We start from the raw sequence: 23,115 nt of genomic DNA, 5'->3' as shown, positions 1-23,115 counted from the left end.
CAAGGCAACAAGCCCAATCAGCATCAGAGTAGCCTAAGATGTTATTAGTATATGGACGGCGAAAAATAAGACCAAATGAAATAGTGCCCTTGACATACTACAAGTTTTGTTTTACTAATTGAAAGTGAGCATGAGTAGGAGCATGAAGATATTTACTTGCTTGATTAACAACATACGATAAAACAGATCGAGTAATAGTTAAATGTTGTAAAGCTCCAACTAATGAACGGTTGAGAGTAGGACCAAAAAACAATGGTCCATTTGAAGTAAATGTATCACAAGTAGCTATCAACATGGGAACTGGTTTGGAATCAAGTAAATCAGCTCGACTAAGGACACCCTTAGCATATTTGGACTGCCATAAAAACAAACCATCATCGGTAAAGCCGACCTCCATGCCAAGAAAAGATCTTTGATAACAAATTATTCATTTAAAAGAGTAGTAAAAGAAATGATTAGCGATTCTTGATTACCAGTGAGAATGAGATCATCTATGTAGACCAACAAGTACATAAAATAAGAGTATTTAGCATAGATGAATAAGGAGGTGTCTATACGATTGCAACTGAACCCGTTTGAAAGAAAAAATTGAGCTTAGATGATGATACCATGCTCATGGGGATTGTTTTAGTCCATATAGAGCTTTGGACAACTTGCAAACATGATTAGTTGTAACATCTTGATTTTCAGGTATTCCATTTATACCCTCGATATGGAAAATTTTGGAAAAATGGGCCCCTTGTAGTGTTTTGGAGAAAATGCGAATTCTAAAGGATGCTACACGTCCATTATGGACGCTATGCGTTCTTGTCCTGGACTCAAAACTCTAATTCTTAGGGTTTGGATCCTATTTATTCATCCTTAAACCCCAAGACTTCTTTCTCTCATCAGCCTCCAACCCACTTTCATCCATAACAAACTCCAGTCCATTCTTGAGCCATTAAAATGTATTTTTGTGATCTTGAAGGAAGAAGAAAGAAAAGGAGACCATCTTAGAGAAGTGAAGCAACTTGGATCTAGAATCTCATCATCATTTGGTATCTCTTGGAGGTAAAAAGCTTTGAGCTTGATGAAGTTATACCTAGATCATGTTTAGACATGGTTTTATGCTAATTTTGGTCCCATAAGCTTAGTATTATGAGTATGAGTTACTCTAATTCATATAAACTATCCTTTCAGATGTTTTGGAGTGTTTATAAGCACAAAAATGCAATCTTGATTGTTAGTTTCCCTCCATCCATGATCTACGTTGTATTCATGAGTTAAGAAGTTAGGTTTTTTGTTATTGGGAACTTAATAGTCGCGCTATACCATAAAGTTGGAAACTTTATGGTTAAGGACATCATTTGAGTCCTAGATCTAGAATTTGGATGAAAGAACTTAAGGACTAAGATATTAATAGAATAAAAAGGAAGCAACTAGAGAAAATTATGCATCCACTTAGAATGCTAATCGTCCATGGTCTGTTTCACATTCTAAACAAATGCATGAGGACCCTATGTGTCCGTTTTAGATGCTATGATTTCTCAGCTGAGTTGACTCTATTGAATTTTTGACTTGGACCAGATTTTAACCAAGTTTGACAAAAGGGTATTTTGAGTTGTAGTCTAAGTTTTGGTCATTGTTATTTGTAAAGGTGACCGATAAAGTTGGTTACTGGAGCAACGTGTTGTTTCAAGATTTTCGTTTGTCTATGAGATGAGTCTCCTCACTGCATCCAGGGGCCAAAGGCACCAATGCTGAACTGTTATTTGTTGTATGGAATGCTAGCTGTTATGTATCAGAGCCATGGTTTGAGGGATTCAGACACAATTTCGTTTGTGTTAGAGCTCAAACTGAGGAAATGAGAATCTTTTAAAAAGAAAAGAAATTACATTTCTAAAAATATTTTACTAAGAAGAAAAGGGTACGATGTGTGCGATTAGCTGAGCTCAAGTAAGTGGTTCCAATATTACACTTACCTATGTATAATGATAAGTATGCTTGATATGTGAATTGCATGCTATTTTTAGGAATCATATGATAGAATTATCGGATTTGTGTCATACCTTATAGCCTAGGAGGAATGGATGGTATTTTTTACTTGGAATGGATATTGGCTCAATTAATTGCTAAGTTTATGCTTTTAAAGTTGTATACAATTAGGATCATATAGCCCTAGAATGATCAATTTAGCCTCATTTTCTATTCCTTATTTGGTTGTGGACTTAGGTTAGAATCATCATTTGACAGTCTATATGATTTCATTGTGTGTATAACATGCTTGTATAAGGCAACCAACATTGTTGATTGAGGTTCTCGGTATTGTAAGGGGTGGGAGTTGAGGGTTCCTAGGAAGGTCTAGGATATGTATGCTATTTAGCGTAGGATTCATATATGGTTCTAGTATGGTGACTTAAAGGAATTAGGAAAACTCTTAAGGATGGTACAGATAAGTGTGAAAGGTAGTATTGGGCCCGTACTACTAGAAACATAGAATCTATACTAAACACAAGAACATAATGGGGACTCCAAGGGTACCTTTTTTGTTGCGAGTTCCCTCGAGTTTATGCTGATTGTTTATATGTTTGTATTTCAGCTTAAGTATGGTGATGATCACTCGAGGAGAAGGTTCTAGTTCTGATTTTGGTTCAGGTTCTGGCTTAGGCATATAACTAATTGATGAGAGGTTGCACAAGTTCATTGCGGCCGAGGTTACTCGTGGTATCTTGGATTCTACTCCTATGATGTTTGGTACCATCAAGGAGGGGATTATGGAGCTTATGGATGGGTGGATCAGGTCCTTTCAAGTTGAGATTGCTGCAGGTCAGATTGGAGTGTGAACTCCCTACTTTTGGGAGTTCATGACGTGTAGAGCTCCAGAGTTCTTAAGGGCTAAGGACCCTATCGCTAGCTGAAGCTAGATCGCTAACACGGAGAATACGCAATAGAAGAGATTTTTCCCTAAGGGGGTAAAGGTGGGATTCACATCCTGATTGCTGATGGACTGAGCTCACGACCGGTGGGATGAGGTAGGGCGAGCTGTAGGCTTTGCGGTTGTGACAATCGTGACTTGGTAGGAGTTTGTTTCGAGGTTCCATAGGGAGTTTGCACTAGCAATCGAGGTGTAGCAACTGGCGAGGGAGTTTCAGGACCTTTTCCAGACTATTGAGTTGTGGCGGAGGTTACCGCTACGTTTCGTGAGAGGGCTCTATTGGTTCCACAGTACACTACGGATGAGGAGATGAAGAAGACGAGATACCACAACATGTTAAGGGATGATATCAGGAAGTTTGTGAGCTTTTCGGGCTACAAGATCCTGAATGATATGATTGAGAAGGCCCATGAGTGAGAGATTGAGTCGGCTCTTCGGACGAAGCGCAAGCCGGAGCAGGTGCAGACAATAGTAGGCCAGGCTAAGACGCCCAAGACTTCTGATTTACGCACTAGGGGCCAGCAAAATCGGGGCCGTTAGGGCAAGTCGCATAGTAGGGAATGTTGAGTGGTGGTTTCAGGATGTTTTAGTTGTTGTCAGCCGGGTCATATGAGTAGTGACTGCCCCCGGAGTGCTATGATTTTCTTTCATTGCAATCAAACTCGCCATAAAAAGGCCAATTGTCTGAGATTTGCAGGATATGAAGTGATGACACCTACACCAGCAGCCCTTGAGGAGTACTGATGGCCACCAGAGCAAGGCGGAGGTACCTGTAGTGAAGAGCAGGGTATTTCGGCTGACCACCGATGATGCCCGTGCAGTACCGGATGTGATCGCTAGTATGTGACTTATTCATTTGAGTTAACAACCCCCGACTATCTCTGAAAAATAAATGAAGTTGCTCCTAGATTTGCTCAACCTTCCAATTATCCTTTTTCAATCCATTCACCAAAGCCTTTTTGATCATATCCAACAATGACAAAGTAATAACCATCCTCAAAGAAATATCCCTGATAGGAGTACTCACATGCTTACGGATCAAAGCATCAACCGCCATAGTAGCCTTTGTTGAGTTATTGGTGGACATGTATGAAGAAGGAGATAACATGGTTTTTTGAGTGGTTCTTGACTTACAAGAAAGTCAAGGGCGAACATCAGAGACCTCATGACAAGATGCAGTCATTACCCATTCCCATGTGCAAAATGAGAAGAGATTACCATGGATTTCATCACAAATCTACCAAGGATGACACATGCAGTTGATTCAATTTGGTTTATTGTTGATATATTGACCAAGAGTAGACATTTCATACCAATTACCAAGAGTGTATCTGTTAAGAAGTTAGCTGACATCTACATTTGGGATGTGGTGGTTCGACACGGGATGCCAGTTTTGGTGGTTTCGGACTGGGATGTTCATTTCATATCCAGGTTTTGGAGGAAGTTACATGAGGAGTTGAGTACTCAGTTACACTTCAGCACGATGGACAAAGTGAGCGAAATTTGGAAGATGTTTTGGTTTAGTAATCTTGGGTTTTGATTGATTTGTCATATGATGTATTGATCTAGGCCCTCATGGATCGACTGGTGAAGCAGCAGGATGTGGTGGTGTGGATGGTGGATCAGATCGTTGTTGTGGCGTCTCATATGAAGGAGAGGAAAAGATAACCTCTAAGGTGGGTTGACAAAGATGATAAGCCGAAATAACATCAACCTTGGAGGGATCCAATATAAGCTTTGTTGTAGGCTAGGAAGAAGAGAAAGAAGCAGCGAATCCATTCTTTAGAGCAGTTGGCGAGGTACCAGACCCATCATCAAGGAAGGAGTAAAAGTCCAGTTTAGCAAAGTCTGTGTGATTAGAAGTGCCTGAGAAAGGGAGTAGAGAATGGGAGAAAAGAGAGCAAGGGCATTCAATAGATTTTATACGAATGAGCTTGCAGTGGCAGAGAAAGGGATGAAGCTTGAATCGATTGCTTATCGTTGGAGATAGAGTTGGGGGTTTGATTTGGGAATGATTTTTGGGTTTATTTTATAGGTTTAAGTACCCCTTGCATCACTAGGTTTAGATATGGACAATAAAGGGAGTTGGTGGTATCATTTTCCATCCTATTGTTAGTGGTTTCTGATGTAGGTGTTCTTGAGATTAATTGGAGTTGGGTAAATCGACGTTTAGATGAACATGATTTATTTTAGTGGTTGGATGATGGCGGCCACAATATTTGGTTATCTATAGTTAAGTGAAGAAGGCTAGTGGTCAATGGAAGTAGTGGTGGTGGTTTTTAATAGCAGTAATAGTAGTGGGGATTGATGTGGTAGTTGATGGCATCTCCTACAGAAAAATGGTTGATGATCTCGATGGAAGAGAAAGAGATGGAGAGCATGAAGCAATTTAGGTTGTGTCGTGTGTGGTGTGGAGTGGGCCTAAGTTATTTAATATTTAAGATATAAATTTTAAATAATTTAATTGTTATAACAATTAAAAGAATTGGAAAAAGAAATTATACGGGGTATAATAGTCTTTTTAAGTGGATAGGGGACCGAAAACAATAAAAAGATCCAAAATTGGACCATTAGTGCACCATCAAACTTTTTTGGACCAAAGTCACATAATTTTTCCAACCATAGGGACCATTTTTGCAATTTTTTCCATTTTATTAAAAGTGTTTACAAAATTGTAGTTTCCAAAACATTATTAAAAATTAGAGTCTCCCAAGATTCAATCACTCGTAAAACCTAGGATGTGTACGGTCAAGCCTTCGCCTTACCATGGTCCTTCAAAGAACCTAAAACCATAAACCAAAACTGTATGCACGAAGCTTAGTGAGTTCCCCTAAATACCATCAGACCAACAAAGCACATGCACAAACACTCGTGCTTGGCCGAATCAGCCTCGGGCTGGAATACTAGGCATGTCTACGATGGGCCTAGTCATCCTTGGATGGAATACTCTCGTATCATAAGTATGTTGGGTCTAATCAACCATTACGATGGAATACCAAAACATGTCATGTCCAATCAACCATTGGGTTGGTTACCCCCAGCCTGTTGACTGATGCACAAAGTAGTCCAGTCTCACTATATAAAATAACAAACATGTCGGGTCTAATCAATCACTGGGTTGGAATACCCCCAGGCCCAGTCAACCTTCGGGTCTAGTCATCCTTTGAGATGGAATACCCCAAGTTGGAATGCCAATATATATATATATATATATATATATATATATATATATATATATATATATATATATATACATATACAACGGGTACAATCATCCTCGGGATGGAATACCGTCGAGCCCAATCAACCATCGGATAGGAATGCCCCAGGTTTGTTGGCTCACGCATGTAGTAGTAAGCCTCAACCACAGACAAATACATGCCCATATAACATATAAACATATAAACAATCATTACTTAATAAATCATTACTTAAAGTAACATCATCCTTCCAAACCGAATCCCTCAAACCAAGGCTCTGATACCAACTTGTAACGACCCAAAATTTAAGACCAAAAATTTCTTTAATAAATCATTACTTAAAGTAACATCATCCTTCCAAAACATAATATGAGTATAAGTTTTCAAAACATATGTTCGTTATCAGAGTAAACATCCCCAGGCTGTCTAATCTATGGTGTGTGCCATGCGATCACCCCGAGCTCTTTCCTCCGCTACCGGAAGTACCTGAAACCAAAACTGAAAACCGTAAGCACGAAGCTTAGTGAGTTCCCCACCCTACCACATACCATGCATAACCACATACTGCACATACTGGGCCACGCCCCCTATCTTGGGCCTCGCCCCCTTACCTCGGGCCTCGCCCGCTACAACGGCCCCGCCGCTCCAGGCCCCGCCTGGCTTCGAGCCCCGCTCGGATACAGATCTGTTTTACTTAGGCCTCGCCTGTCACAGGGCCTCGCCCGTCAACGAATAATAACACATAAACATTTCATAACACACAACTAACACATGCAACTGGTTCTGTCCTAAGGGTTCGCCTTTCCTGGGCCTCGCCCATGTCCTGCTACTGAGAAGTTATGGAACCCCATCCATGCTCCTAATGGTAGTGAGGTACGGGGCTAGCCCACTCCTACTCCTGTTCTAATTCGGCCTCGCCCCTAATCTGCTACTAGTGAGATATGGAACCCCATCCACACTCTGCTATTGGTGAGATACGGGACCTCGCCCACACTCACCTCCCTACCAGGTACATACATGTATCACACAGGCAACAAGTATAAACTATCATATATAAACAATTCCTGGGGCGCCCGCCCACTATTACTGGACCTCGTACTGCAAACAATGCTAGCATACTGTGCCTAGGGCTAACCCCCAGGTCTTCTACTCATAACTACATGGGCCGACATTGTGGCCTTAGACCCATTCACACAAAGGGAAACTCACCTGAACTGGCTGAACTTGCTGATGATCTCACTAGTTGCTTCCCGACAACTCACGGAACTCCTGCTCCCCTTGCTCCCCGAACTACCAATATCAATGCAACACTGAGTCTAACTGACCCCCGAAAGACAATCAAGTTCACCCTGGTCCAAAGTCAAAGTCCTGGTCAAAGTCAACCTTCCAGGTCAACCCTACTCGCCGAGTCACCCTACTGACTCGCCGAGTTCAAAATGATCAGATTCCTTTCATTCGCGACTTGACTCGCCGAGTCAGTCCATGACTCGCCGAGTCTACCGATTTCTGAGTCCAGACCTGTTCAACTCACTGAGTCTCCACCCGACTCACTGATTCGAGTCACAACTCGAAGGGTTTGGGGTTTTGCGACCTGACTCGCCGAGTCCAAGAACAGACTCGCCGAGTCCAAGGCAATCTTCATACGACTCGACGAGTTGTTCATCCCACTCGTTGAGTTTCTCCAAAACTTCATGATACTCGCCGAGTCCACTCAAAGGAATTGTCGAGTCCCTTCAGATCTCCTTACATGCAGAGGATTTTTGAGTCATGCATGGACTCCAAACTATAGATCCACCCTTCCCAAGCCTATTCCACACGTAAAGTTGCAAACTTTACGTGTAGAGAAGGAGATTTAGGCAAGATATGCCATTAACTAGGGTGTAAGGCCAAGGGACTTCAAAATCGACTCAGTGGCTGATACTTTATGCTTCTCCAGGCCCTAAAACACTTGAATCTGAAGTAGCAACTCCAGATCCGGCTTCTAACTCAAAATAATAACATTATGGCAAAAGAGCCCCAATAACCACACATAGATCTAGGTGCAAAAAGGGTCCAGGAACTAGTTTATTACCTCCAAGTGCTCAGAATGAACTCACAATCCCAGATCTATAGCTCCTTCTTGCTCCTCCAAGTTCCTTCTTCCTTTTCCAAGCTTTAATGCACCTTCCAAGGATCAACTAGGAGATATGACGGCTAGGGTTGATATCCAGGGCTAAAGAGGCAGTAAGGAACCCTAGGAAGAAGATTAAGACATTTATATAGGCCCCAAGTCCCGAATTTAGGGTTTTCCACGCACAGACCTGACTCGCCGAGTCACCTTGACCGACTCGCCGAGTCGGTCGCTTACACCTCGACCCGGATCCCGCTCGGACTCGCCGAGTCCTTCCTTGGACTCGCCGAGTCGGCCCTTAAATTAGGGCCTTTCTTTCCCTTCTTGGCCTTTGAAACTTTGGGTGTTACAATGTACTTGACCCGACCCGGCATGGTCCATTTGGGTTGCATGGCACCATGCAATTGGATAGACTAAATGAGAGAAATAACACTTGGAGATTATTAATATATTATAAGTTCTAATATATTAATAATATTATTTGATTAGTTTGATCAAGAATTAATTTAGAATTAATTAAGTGATCAAAAGATAACTAATTAAATATATGGGTTGATTATGTAAATCATCCATATCTTGTATAGTGGGCTAAAAGGCTCCATGGATTATCAAGTTGGGTTTCACCCATAGGATGCTCCATGGGAGTTACAAACCCATGGGTCATGGAAATGAAGAGTCATGACACATTAGGGTTTACATGGTGTAACCCTAGATGTGTCAACACTATATAAGGATCCCATTCTCCACCAAAATCGGCTACATACACATATGAAACAAGAGGGCTAGGATGATTTCTAGTAGTGTGCATTCTCTCAAAAGTCTTTCCAAGAGCATTTGGTGTTGTGTGAAGCATTTAAGGCATCACACTTGGGGTGCTAGGCTCACAAGGTTTCAAGGAACATAAGCAACAACAAGGTAAGTTATTCTATCTATCATTCAAGTTAAAAATTGTTCCCCATGTATGCTAGATAGGAATATAGCCTTGGAATTCAACTTTGCATGATAATTAGATAAACATAGATCCAAGGTTATTAGGGTTGCATGTACACTTAGGAAGTGTTAGAATGCTCCAAACCCATCACCCTTATACCACATCGTGGTGTTTAATACGACAAAACAGTCGTGAACCACCCCGTCACCACGTCGTGGTGGCCTTACCCCGTTGTGGTAACTGAATTTCTAGCAGCTTAACGTATTTAGCCATTTCCTTCAATCTAAAAGGGGTCTCCAACTCATATATGGTCCAAAATAGGGTCTAGATGGAAAAAGTTTCCAACTTTATCCAATAAAACCCTCCAAAGTGCATAGATCTCAACTTTTAGGTCTAAAAAATCACATAACTTAAGCAATATCCACTCAATCCTTAAGATTACTTGCTCAAAAGCTCCATAAGAGTTTCCAACACCAAACACATCATAAAAATCGATGCTTTCCAGACATGTATGTCCAATGCATGTCTTGAACTCTTGTTTTGTCAAATTAGGTCAAAAGGGCCAAGATTCCATGCATGGCCTCAAACTCAAATCTATATCAGATCCAAAGAGCCAATTGCTCAAAATGGCTTAGAGATCCATATTATGAGATTCAACCTTCCAAAACAACAAGGCATAGAGAAAAGTGGACAAAATCCATAGATCTATCAACTAACCCATCAAGGTGAAGACTTTATACCTTCTTGAGATGCTTGAGGAAGATAAACTTCTGGACCTAAGTTGCTTTGGACTCTCAATATGATATTCGACCACCTTCTTCCTTCACAAGCACCAAACACAAACACTTAGAAGCCAAAAACTCACACAATAGATCTAGGGTTTTCAATGGACTATTTGGAAAGATGGAGGCTGATAAGAGGGAGGCTATGAGAGGTTAAGGAGTTTAAATAGGGATCAGCCCCTAAACTTTAGCGTTTTCTCCAACAGTCGCCACCACGTCGTGGTGGGTCATTATATTCCCACGGCCCAAAAGCCTATTGCCACGTCGTGGTGAGGCTTCACCATGTCATGGCCGAAAAAGAAATCTAACCTTTTAACCCTCTGAAACCCTATATCGATTCGTTCAAGAAAACTGATGCTATAATAAAGAAGATATAAACCTCCTTCTTCAAGAATATAAAGTGAAAAAGGAAAAACCTTGTCAAGACCTCGTGAGTACTACCTCATAACGGTCAACATTTAGATGGGCTTCAAAAGGCAACATGTACACACTAATCATTCTCATTGGTTGTAAGATTATTTATTTAAGCGTTCATTTTGCCTGCGACTATTAATGCAAATCACGAATAATTTGTGTAATTTAAAAGGTTATTTATTAAGCACTCACTTCCAATGCAAGTATTTATATTGTATCACATTGACATCGTTATTGTAAACTTTGAATTAATGTGACGAGTTTGTGTGGTATATTTGTTTTGTTTATATATATGGAGATTATGAATTAACCACACTTACATTTGAATTATATCTTGATCAATGCACAATGATGCATACGTTCAAAACTTGTATAATAACTACCAATGAACAAACATGTCAACAAACTACCTTCTGTCCATCTTCTCCTATATTCATTTCTAGTGGTTCTTCCATCTTCTCCTATATTCATTTCTAGTGGCTCTTCTTTATCAGATACATCTATCTTGTCAAACCTAAATTTTGATTCATTCAAATATTAAGCAAAAACAACACATATAACCTATAAACTTTCTAGGGTTGACCCATTTAGTCCCTTATGTTATTTCCGTGTCTTTTAAGGGAATAAAGTTGATTTTGTCAGGTCCAATATGTCCTTTTTGAGAAAATCAATGGGTAACCCGGTTACCACTTATGCCAACTCACTAACTTTTATATTTTAACAATTAAAAAAATAAAAAGGGACCACAACACCCCAATCTCTCTCTCTCTCTCTCTCTCTCTCTCTCTCTCTCTCTCTCTCTCTCTCTCTCTTCTTCGTCTTTTCCTTTTCTTCTATACTATAGAAAAACAAACAAGCATACACACATTAAAACCGATTTCAAGATGGATTTAATGGTTTCCAGAGCATTAAATTAACATACTTAACATATGAATCAACTCATAAATCATATACAATAACCTATGATTTAAACTTGGATCAGATTCGAAAAGAGAAAGACGAGACAAACAAGAGTGGAGAAGGGTCTACAAGATTAATCGGAGGCACCAGAGGCAGAGGTAGCATTATCGTAAAAGATAACACAATAAAAAAGAACACCATTTTCGACCTGAGGACCAACGCATGAACAAGGGTATGAATCTCTTGGAAAAATGAAACAACGACCCAAAGCCTTAACATCACTGATCTTATTTTCTACCGGCAGAACCATACCTTCACTATGAAACAACAATTACCACTGCATAAATTCATAGCCAACGAAAACCAAACTCGTTGCATCCCTAGACATCCATATCCACTATCATACACCACCGCTCCTACTGCCTCTGTAAACCACAAAAACCAACCACCCACACCGACCGCCACCTGCGTCGACCACTTTCAACAATCGCATACCACCACTAAACCTTCATCACAACCACAATATACATCACCATTTCCGAGAGCCACAACCGCATATACACCACCATTTCCGAGAGCCACAACCCCATAAAACATCTGCTTAGCAGGAACCACTACCGTCAACAATAAAGAAGAATAGAAGAAGATAGAGGGTTGTGTTAATGTGAAAAGGAAAATTGATCTGGGGTTCAGAACACCACCACCTCTGCCACACCACAACCGAAACCATCCTCCATCGGAGTTACCATCGAGCACCACCTTCAAACGCTTTTTATGAAGAAAAAGGAAAAAGGATATAGGGTTTGAAGAAGCGAAAGTGTGTGTGTGTGTGTGTGTATATATATATATATATATATATATATATATATATATATATATATATATATATATATATATATATATATATATATTGAGAGAGAGAGATGGGTGGGCCCCAAGTTTTGTAACCTAAACTAGCTAAAACAAGTAAAAAGACTAAAAGGACAGGTTGCCCAAAACTTGGTTCTCTCATAAAGCCACAAAACAACTTAAGTGACTAAGGTTGTGTTTGGCGCACCACAGCTAGCTGATAAGCTATCTTATTTTTCGAGCTTTTTTTTTTAAATTGTCATGTTTGGTAAGCCAAAAAGTAGCTTATCAGCTAGCTTTTTAAAAAGCTACATAGAGTAGCTTTTTTTAAAATTTTCCAAATATACCTCTTAATTAGTTATAGAAACACATTCTTTTAAATACTCTTTTATGTTATTTATTTTTTATGTGTATTATATGTTAACTTGTTCAATTATACGTTACCAAAAATCTGTTATCGCCATTTTCATTAATCAACTCTACTATTTAGCGGAACAAGTAGTTGATACATCAAGATAACCACGGCATAAGTATTTAGAAAATATAGTTCACGCAAATTGTGTGGCTGTTTTTTGCGGGATTAATGGTCATGATCCCCAAAAGATATGAATATCTTGAAATATTGTTTTTTTTTTTTATATAATTTTAGTGAATAACAGTTTATCATTTTATTGGAATTATTAATTTATGTTTGATAATCAGCAAAATGATAAATAATAATAATAATTTAAAAAAAAAAAAAAAAAAAAAAGTTAATGTAAATTTTCCCGTCTTTTTTTTTTTAAAAACACTATATATTAAATTGGGAGATTTATCGTAGTAGACAAGATGAGAAATTTCGTTTTACTTTGTGGGATACCACAGCATATCTGACGTAGCAATCTTGTTGAAACCAAGGAACAGTTGTGGATTTTCATCCCTTGTTATTGTATATTTCTGAACAAATAACGCAATCCATAGGTCACCTTCCAAAATTCAACACCTTTCCTACATAGTTTGGCACGAAGTGGCTACTTGCTGCATCCAAGAATCAACCCTTCGGATTTCCCGATTTTCTCTAGACAAAATGTCCATAACTGCCATAAAAACTCTACCTCAAACATTTGTCTGTCAATGCTCTTTCGATTGGCTTTGGGTATTCTTGGTGAGTTTTTAAATGCAGAAAATTTGATGTTAGTTTTCTGCATTAAATCTGTATGTTGGTCTTAATCGGAGAACATGATTATACGTTCTATGTGTTTGATTCTATTCCTTCCACTTTCAGTGCCAAAACTGTTTCGAGTCTGTTGCACACAATTGTTCCCTTAGTTGTAGTACTTAATGGGCTAACAAATGAAAAAAAGTGTTTGAAGCTTAGTATTGATATGAAATTAGTTGTATTCTTGCTTAATTGTTTCGTGAAAACCACTCTTTGCAATTTATTCCGTTCACCAATCTCGAGGGGAATTGATTTATCAATTGCAAATTACAGGAACAATAAAAGGAACATATGAAATGTGTTAGAGTAACAGTGATCTTGAATTCCTCAGCTAATTGCAAAGATTTTTTGTTATGCGGTGTTTAACCCATGGTCTTCGTTACCAATTATTGATTTTTATTATTGTTTTTGTAACAGAACTAGTGAGCATATATCATCATCATCATCATCATCACGTATTTCTTTAGAAATCAAGAAAATGAACGACTCATCTTGGTTTACAATTCTCAAGACTTCACATAAAAACAAGGGATTGGAGGCTGAAAACCCAATGATTGGAATCTTATCATTCGAAGTCTCAAGATTGATGTGTAAAGTAGCAAATTTATGGCACTGCCTAACTGACAGACACGTGTCAAGACTAAAAGAAGAACTCAGATATTCACTTGGCATCCGTACACTTATTTCAGATGATCATTCTTACCTTATCGATCTTGCCCTATCAGAAATCATTGATAACTTAAAGGGTGTATCAATCTCAGTGGCTAGGCTTGGAAAGAAGTGTGTGGACCCCATGTATCATAATCTTGACCATGTTTTCCACAACCCATTTGAGATTAATCTCAAATGGTGTGGATGGGAATATAGGTTGAAGAAAATGGAGAAAAGGGTTAAAAAGATGAAGAAATTTGCTAATGTTATGTCACAGTTGCATGAAGAACTTGAAATATTGTCTGATTTAGAAACCAGACTAAAAAAAATGCAGTCAAACGGTGTCAATCAAAGTCAACTTCTTGAGTTCCACCAGAAGGTGATGTGGCAACGTGAGGAAGTAAATGGGTTACGTGACATGTCACCATGGGTTCGGACCTTTGACTATATTGTCCGACTATTGCTTAGATCTCTTTTCACAATAGTCGAAAGGATCAAGGTCGTTTTCGGAATTACAACCGAAATGGGAAGAGATGGTTGTTTTGTTCGCAAGTATTCCATTTCTACCCTTGCAGGAGCTTCGGTCTACCCATCTGAAACTTCTTCAAGTAGATCCATGTCAAATCTTAGACATACACCAAATCCTCAAACTTGTTACTCTCCTATCATCTGTGCAAGATACCCATCAATTAAATCACAAAAACCGGCTCATATTGGATGCACGACGTCAAGAAGTTATAACCCTAATTCCATCAGGGTCAAAGGTATTTTTCAAAATGACGCTTTTGACCCAATCAAGAAAGCTAAAAGATTGTTGAAAGGTCAAGAACCGACCCTTGGTGACAATGCTTTAGCTTTACGTTATGCAAATATTATCATATTTATTGAGAATTTAGCGATGTCTCCTCGTTATTTGAGACCCGATGCAAGAGAAGACTTGTATGATATGTTGACCACAGGTATCAAAAACTCATTAAGACAAAAACTTTTTCTTTCCTCAAAAAAAATTGATCATCGTGTTGCATCAGATTGGAGATCATCATTGAAAAGGATTCTTGATTGGTTATCTCCACTTGCTCATAACATGATAAAATGGTATTCTGAGAGAAATTTTGAGAAGCAACCTATGGGTTCAAAGGGACAAGTGCTTCTTGTTCAGACATTACATTATGCAGATCAAGCAACAAGTGAAATTGCAATTACAGAACTTCTTGTGGGGCTTCATCATGTTTGGAGGTTTAGTCAAGAAATCATTGACAAATCATTAATGGGGTCTGCATGATGAGCATAAAACCTGTTTACTCTCTTTTCTTCTTGTAGTTTGATATATTTCTTTTTGTAGAAACAAATGTGGGTAATTACTCATTATATCTCATTATTACCATAGTCGCTCTTCTTGAAAGAGTAAGCTGGTGAGTTTGAGGATAAAATGGGTGGTTCCCATGTACTTATAAATGCAGGTTTATGTTATTTTCCTTGTAAATAATGTTCATAATGTAAGATATTTGTGGTTTCTTGGGATGTCTTTGTATTATCCAATACTTGAAGTACAACATAAATAAAAACATGATTCCAAAATTCATTAGAATTTACTTAAGTAAACTTTAGAGTGACCCACATAAAAGGTTTCACTCCAATTTTGGATTTTGTTGCGATTTTCATCCTTGAATCGTTATATCTAACCCCTCACATCTTAATATTGATATACTGACCAATTTGCCCTATACCAAACCGGAAAAAACCAACATAGTCCCTATATAACTCAATATTACTGTTAAACTAGTTTTTCAGATGACATTTTACTTAAAAAAAATGTTAACCCACACAACCCTAATCTTAGTCTTAAATCTACATATTTGTCCATCACATAATCCTCAACCAATGACACATTTACAATTTACCCGCTACTACCAATTGTCCATAAACCATTTGGTAAATAACATTTGATTGATATTAATTTATATTACATAAGACTAAAGAAAAAGTATAACAAATTGCATATGCACGTTCATGCTCAGTTGCTTGTGCGTGAACACATATAGGCACACTTGTACACACAACTTTGGGTGCTTTAGATTCATAGAAAATACTTTCAGATCTTTCATATCCCCTTGACAAATGGTTTCCCTTGACTGAATAATATTATTCCACCAAATATATATATATATATATATATATATATATATATATATATATATATATATATATATATATATATATATATATATATATATATATATATATATATATATATATATATATATATATATATATATACAAAAATGATAAGGTCTAAGAATGTGGGCTAATAATACATGAGTCACACAATGAAAAAATACTACGACATAAAAGTACTATACACAAAACATATATACGACTAACATCCCCCCCCCCCCCCCCCCCCCCCCCCCCGCGCAGTCAGAACGGGAGGTCTAGAACGGACGTTCAGACTGGATCTGAAGTCAAGAAACAAAGTCGAAGGGAGCCCTTTGGTGAAGATATTAGCATAATGAGACGAGGATAGGACATGTAATACACAAATCTGACCTATAGCGACTTTGTCTCACACAAAATGAATGTCGATCTCTATGTGTTTTGTGTGTTGATGTTGAACTGGAATGTTGGACAAGTAAACGGCACTAATGTTATCACAGTATACAAGCGCAGTAGAAAGTGGTGGATAGTGAAGCTCATGAAGCAGGTTGCACATCCAACAGTTCTCAACAACCGCGTTTGCAATGCGCTGATATTCAGCCTCGACACGGGACCTGGAAATGGTACCCTGTCTCTTGGAAGACCAAGAGAGAAGGTTTTGACCCATGAAAACACAGTAACCAGAAGTCGAGCGGCGTGTAGAGGGGCAGCCAGCCCAATCGGCATCAGAGTAAGCAATCAGACCACAAGATTGGGAAGCAAAAAGTTGTAGGCCATGATCAATAGTACCACGAATATAGCGCAAAATGCGCTTGAGAGCGGTGAAGTTAGGCTCTCGAGGAGCATGCATGTAAATGCAAGCCTACTGAACCGCATAAGTGATGCCAAGTGTTGTGAAACTAAGTTGTTGAAGAGCCCCTACAAGACTCTTGTAGAGTGTCGGATGAGTGACAGGAGGTCCTTTAACGTCCAAAAAATTCAAAGTAAAATTTTCATTTTAAAAACACTTAAGCCATACAATTGAGTTGTTCCAAAACCAGTTACAGTAATTAAATATTTTATCATCAGAGTATAAGTCATAAATAGCCAATCCGGAATTCGTTGGGGGATGTTGTGCAGTCACGTCAAGTCCTTCCCTTTGCAACCAGAATTACCTGAAACCATAAACACATAATTGTAAGCACAAAACTTAGTGAGTTCCTTAAAATACCACATACCATACATATCATTGGGCCTAACCCATACATTAGACCCAACCCATAATAATAGGCCTAACCCTTCCTAATCAATGGGCTCGCCCTACATACAAATGAGCCTATCCCGACATACAATGGGCCCAACCCACTCATGCAAATGGGCCCAACCCTATACGTATGCTAATGGGCCCAGCCCAACACACAATGCAAGAGTCACAAAGACAGCTAGCATTCTATATAACTCCTCCTAGTGGGCCAACATTGGTGCCTTCAACCCACAAGTACACTGAAGAGACTCACCTCCAATTGAAGATAACTGAATCACACGCACAAGGCTGGTACAAGGGCTCGTAACACTAAGCATATCCAAAATCATTCTTGATCAATAATTAAGGTAATAACCCATTACCAAGGGTCAAATTCTTATTCTAACTTAATAAGTGTAAAAGATCCCCTTTACCCTTCCCATATTTGACCCAAAAATCATGGCCCAACCCAAGGCCCAAAAAGGGACCAAATATGCATCTGGGATTATGACTAGTGTACTCCACACATATGCCCCGTGTACTGGCTGATCACCGAAAAGGAAGTCAGTCGAGACCCATTACGCGTAGCATACCCGAGAGGTACGACCAACCTACTCTAGTTGAGGCCAAACCAACTTTCTAAGCTCTTAATACCTGAAGACCTAATGCCCAACTCTCATATTTGACTCTAAGGGACGTCTTAATTCATAATTTTCCTTAATTTATGACTTTGCATGGCTTAATGGAGTCCTAGATTCATAACTTCACCAAAGGAACACTAACTCATGCATAGAAGAGTTATACCCATGAAGATTCAATTTTTATGACTTAATGACCTCAAAAATGACTAGAAATGAGGCCCAAAGTTTTTGGAGTAACTTATACTCACAAGATCCAATCCATGGGACCAAAACATGCTCAAAACATAACCTAAAACTAGATCTACACTAAAGAGCCATAAAGTTTGAAACTTTATACCTCCAGAAGCTTGGAAAGATGATATAAGTCCTAGATCTCCAAGCTCTAGCCACAATAATCCATAAGGATGAACTTCTCCTTCTCCTATAAGGCACCAAGAACATTTTAAAGGTCCAAAACCAGCTCTCAAATATTAGGGTTCTGAAACTAGGGTTGGGGATGATGGAGGCTAAAAATGGGGAGGCCTCAAGAGACTTAAGGTGCTTAAATACGGGCATAACCCTAAAAATTAGGGTTTGGGTCTGGATGAGTATGACTAGCGTACTCCATATGTACGCCCAACATACTCAAAGATTCCCATAATCCTTATAATGATTTACACAAATAGTACACCTTGTGTACGCCCATCGTAAATCGAAAATCCATAAATCCCACTCAACTTCAAATAGCAATAGCTTCTTTGTTTCAAATTCGATCCTGGCGATCTTTATATGCTCAGAAAGGTATAGAAGATCCCCACAAACCTATCACATTACTTTGACTAAAACCACATCGAACTAAGATTCTTAATTTACGCAAGAAGCCTGAAACATCACTTATTCTCATATTACCCCTTTGACTCCAAAACACGTATCGAGGGCTTGGATCACATAATCTATATTACCCACATCCAAATGGGTCTAAAGCTTTCTTCCCTCAAAGCCCAAAGCCTTATGATAATCGATCTTCGGATCGTGGCCCCAAATTAAGAAACAACCTAAAACATGGTGTTACAACCCCCTCCCCACTTAAATTAGATATTGTCCTCAAAATCATACCTTACTACCTCTTCTACCACACTATCCAATCTAGATAGAATTTTGCTGAAATACAAATAGGGTTGTGATGTCGCCTCATACCGATGATTGTTCTTCCAATAATGTAATCAAAACCCCAACGATAGCAGAAAACATAAACCCTGATGAAGAAACGAGCATTGCCAAACTAATTTTAACTTATGAAGAGTAACCATCACTACTTTTCCTAATAATTCAGAAATCCAATAACTTGTCTGACTTCCTGACCTACAAAACCATTATGATACGCAGTCAATACCACACCACTTCACAACTCAACCAAACGAAACTCTTCCGAGCTTGAATTATCTTGCTGAAACCACCAGAAAATAGAATCCCTAACCATTTATTGCTGCCGAAAGGACCTTCTACTAAGTTGGGATACAAAATCCTCTACCGTCTACGACATCCGACCATCTCACACAGGGTCACCCCATGAGACTTCGCGCATGAGTCTAACTGCTACAAGCTACCTGAACCTAAATACCACACGGATTCCATCTGTCGATCAAATAGTTATATTACTCTAAGCGTGATCCAACACCTTAATCAAACCAATTTCTATCGGGTTTCACCCCTACTGCCATAACCAAATTGGCCTCGGCCACGGGTCTCACCCAATCTACATAATTGAACGGGCCTCGCCCACGAGTCTCACTCCTCGAGGGCCATACAAATATAGAACATTGCCATAAATCCAAATACCCTCATTCCCAATAAGGAGTTGTGGACCAACAAAATGATCTGAATTGACCCATGCATGCGTTGTGATCCTCCAACAGCCCAACCACCACTTATGCAATGGCTTATCTCATTCGAGTGGAGTTGAATTCAAGTAGCGCTGACAACCTATCAACCTAGTGTATGCTACAACTACATTGTAGTCTGACAACACCCCCATTTATTGTGCAAACGTCAATCCACAACGTAACTAGAACTAGCTCTCCACTTGACTAGCGTATGGAATTCTTCCTTTTTCTGTACCTGGAATTATTCCCAATAATCCCAACAGTTCTCCCTACTTGGATTCAACTACGCTCTTCCAACCTAGCTAATGACAACGAATGTTAAACCCTTTACCGGAATAGACGGATCACTAATCCAACAACCCACTTTCTGAAAGATCGACGCACTTAGAACATCTCTAACGAATATAGTTTATATTCCTCGACGATCCCAACGTCTGAACAAAATTATGCGACCAAAATCGTTACTCACTCACTATTGCTCTCACCTTACTAGCGGTAGCGATCAGGTCAAAGAGCTTTTCCATAGTCGATGGTCGTCCATCTGGAGCGATACAAGCACCTTTGAACTCTAATTTCATTTTCCTATAAGGGAACGACCAACTTCCATGAGATCCTCTTGGGAAGCTTCTGATGCTCGGACCACATTTACAATCCCAAAAATATGAACTTGGAGGCAAACCCCTTTAATCGCGTTCTGACCAATCCCTTACACCTTACACTATCTTGAAATTCAGTAATCAAATGTACCTGCACTACAACTCTTGCTGACCCATTGTGTTGAATTAACACATCAAAGTTGACTATTGATTCCTCCAAGAAGGACCCCTATCTCACTACCAACAAGGGTCCATACCATAATAGCTGACAACCTCAATCTATCTCAACAAGATGTGATCCACTCATGGCTCTCAGTATGCAAAATGGCATATGACGACCCTTGATAATAATAAGCAGGCAATCATATAGAAACTAAACCGGAAATAATGTCTTACAAACACAAATGCATGATTTAAAAGCATATATATATATATATATATATATATATATATATATAATGATATGGTGTGAAGAAAATGAAAATGGAACATACATGCAATAGCGTCTGATGAAACTTTGTTCTCCCATGCCTGCAACTGCAATGCTCGACCTCTTACTGTTGGAACCTCTACCCTTCCCTCGCAGACATTAATAATCCTCAAAGTAACTGGAGCAGGTGCTTTCACTACTCCACTCATTAACCTCAGACAGTGGACCTTCTTGTGGCCCACCTGATTGCAGTGAAAACACATCGAAACCGATCCCCGAGGACAATCTCTACTGAAATGATCCATCTAACCGCAACTGAAACATCCCCTTCATGTCTTTTGATAGCTCTCCTCATGAGTTCTCTCACACTTGGCACACCAAACCCAACCCTGATGGCCTCCTACTCACGAATCCTGAGTCTTTGGCCTCTTCGCAAGACCCACAACTGTCCATACCTAATATGTCTTCCTTTTTCCCGATGTGCTCCAAATCAATCTCCCGTTCCTGGGATCTAGCAATCATATCCTTAAGTGTCTTGCAGCTGGGTATGCTCACATATTCCTTAATATCATCCATCAACATATTATTGTACCTTGTCTTCTCCATCTCCTCATCCGCATCGTACTGTGGAACTAATAAATCCCTTTTCCTGAATTTGGCATTGATCTCCGCCACAGTCTCGGTCGTCTGGCGAAGGTCCTAGGTCCTAAAACTCCCTCGCCAACTGCTATACCTCGATAGCTAGTTCAAACTCTAACCTAAACCAGGTCACAACCTCATCCCAAGTCATTATCTCAATAGCTTCTCCTACCAAAGAGAAATTTATTTCCTCCTACCAGACACGAGCTCTATCTTTCAGAAGACAAAATGAAAATATGACCTTCGTCCCCATGGGGTAGAAGCTTGTCCGTAAAGCGTTCACTATGTCCGCTAACCACCACCTACTAGCAATAGGATACTTATCCCCAAAGAATTTGGGAGCTCCATAAGCACGGAACTCGCGGAAGGACAAAGTGTGAGCTCCCATAATAGCCACACTCTTAGTACGGAATGCGCCTATATGCTCATTCATAATCCCCATAATCCCCGCCTTGACCGAACCAAAGATCACAGGAGTCTACTGCAAAATATCATGGGTGATCGCTGACGAGATGAACTCCCACATTCACTCCTTAAACGGCTCAGTACCAACACATGCCTAAACCAGAACCAGAACCTCCTCTACCCATGCTCATCATCATATTGAAAAGAAATCACACAATTGATCATATAATACCCAAAGAATCCTCATCGTACAGGCTTCCTATAATCTCTGTGACTTTCCTCGATTCGAGTACGGATCTTGTGCTTTTAGTAGTAAGGGCCCAATACAACCTTCCATGCCTATCCATACTCTCCCCAAGAATTATCCCGAATCCTCCAAGTCGCCTTCTAAAACTGGAAGTCCAAGTACCCTACAAAGCAGCGCATCCTAACCCACTAAAACACTTCCAAAGCTCTCCTAGGTTCCTGGCCTCACCATGCCATCAGCTGCTGGAGAACTCCCACTAATGTCAGTTAACTACTTCATGAATACAATTACATGCAACAAATCGTAGATAATCCTTTGAGTAAAAGATGCATCCCTACAACGGTTGGACTCAAATGAGAGTTGTGTAATAGGGCCAAATCAGTCACTCTGAGATTATTTAACCTTTTCAGCATGTAAGTTAATGTATTCACTTAATAGTTAACTCACATCCACAAGAGTCCCACAAAGCACAAAGCAAACAACATTCGTACAGTAACACTCCAAACCACAAATCAATCAAAAAGGCATCTAAAACTCACTTGCTACTACCATGCAAGGAACTACCACGCTACTGTTGGTTGCCTTATGCATGCAAATTATACACAATATTGGATCAAATAGACTGTTGAATAAATGATTCTACCCTAGGACCACAACCAAACAAGGAACAGAAAATAAGGCTAAATCAGTCATTCTAGGGCTATATGATCCTAACATATACAATTTTTAAAGCATACACTTAACAATCACTTCCACCAATATAGATTCCAAATCTAGCATAACATCCAAATCCTCCTAGGCTACAAGCCCTCACAAATCAGGCGAATCTATCATGCAATTCCTGAAGGTATCCTTAGCCTTATCCTAGCATGCATGCATTCCATATCATAAAATATATCAACATCCATAAGTATTCTAGGAATCACTTACTTGAGCTCGGTTAATTGCACATATCACACCCCCTTTTTAA

At 39.4% G+C, this 23,115-nt stretch overlaps 1 protein-coding gene across 2 annotated transcripts; it reads left to right on the top strand.

Moving 5' to 3' along the window:
* The first annotated feature begins 12,938 nt into the window (after positions 1–12,938).
* LOC144999868 (protein PSK SIMULATOR 3-like) lies at positions 12,939–15,470 on the top strand. Of its 2 annotated transcripts, XM_078959027.1 has the most exons (3): positions 12,939–13,244; positions 13,716–14,908; positions 14,978–15,470. In XM_078959027.1, the coding sequence occupies exons 2-3, from the start codon at positions 13,777–13,779 to the stop codon at positions 15,229–15,231; spliced, it is 1,386 nt and encodes a 461-aa protein (XP_078815153.1). In that variant the 5' UTR covers positions 12,939–13,244; positions 13,716–13,776; the 3' UTR covers positions 15,232–15,470. The 2 variants fall into 2 exon arrangements, with proteins under 2 accessions (XP_078815153.1, XP_078815152.1); XM_078959026.1 differs by having other exon boundaries at positions 13,716–15,470.
* The last annotated feature ends 7,645 nt before the right edge of the window (positions 15,471–23,115 follow it).

Source organism: Lactuca saligna, chromosome 6, assembly GCF_052625555.1.
Source record: "Lactuca saligna cultivar CGN05327 chromosome 6, ASM5262555v1, whole genome shotgun sequence".
NCBI classification, from domain to species: domain Eukaryota; kingdom Viridiplantae; phylum Streptophyta; class Magnoliopsida; order Asterales; family Asteraceae; genus Lactuca; species Lactuca saligna.
This window is presented reverse-complemented; position numbering and strand designations above follow the sequence as displayed.

Bases quoted from the DNA above. Each gene is read 5' to 3' on its own strand.
- LOC144999868 (XM_078959026.1), top strand. From the start codon at position 13,777: ATGAACGACTCATCTTGGTTTACAATTCTCAAGACTTCACATAAAAAC.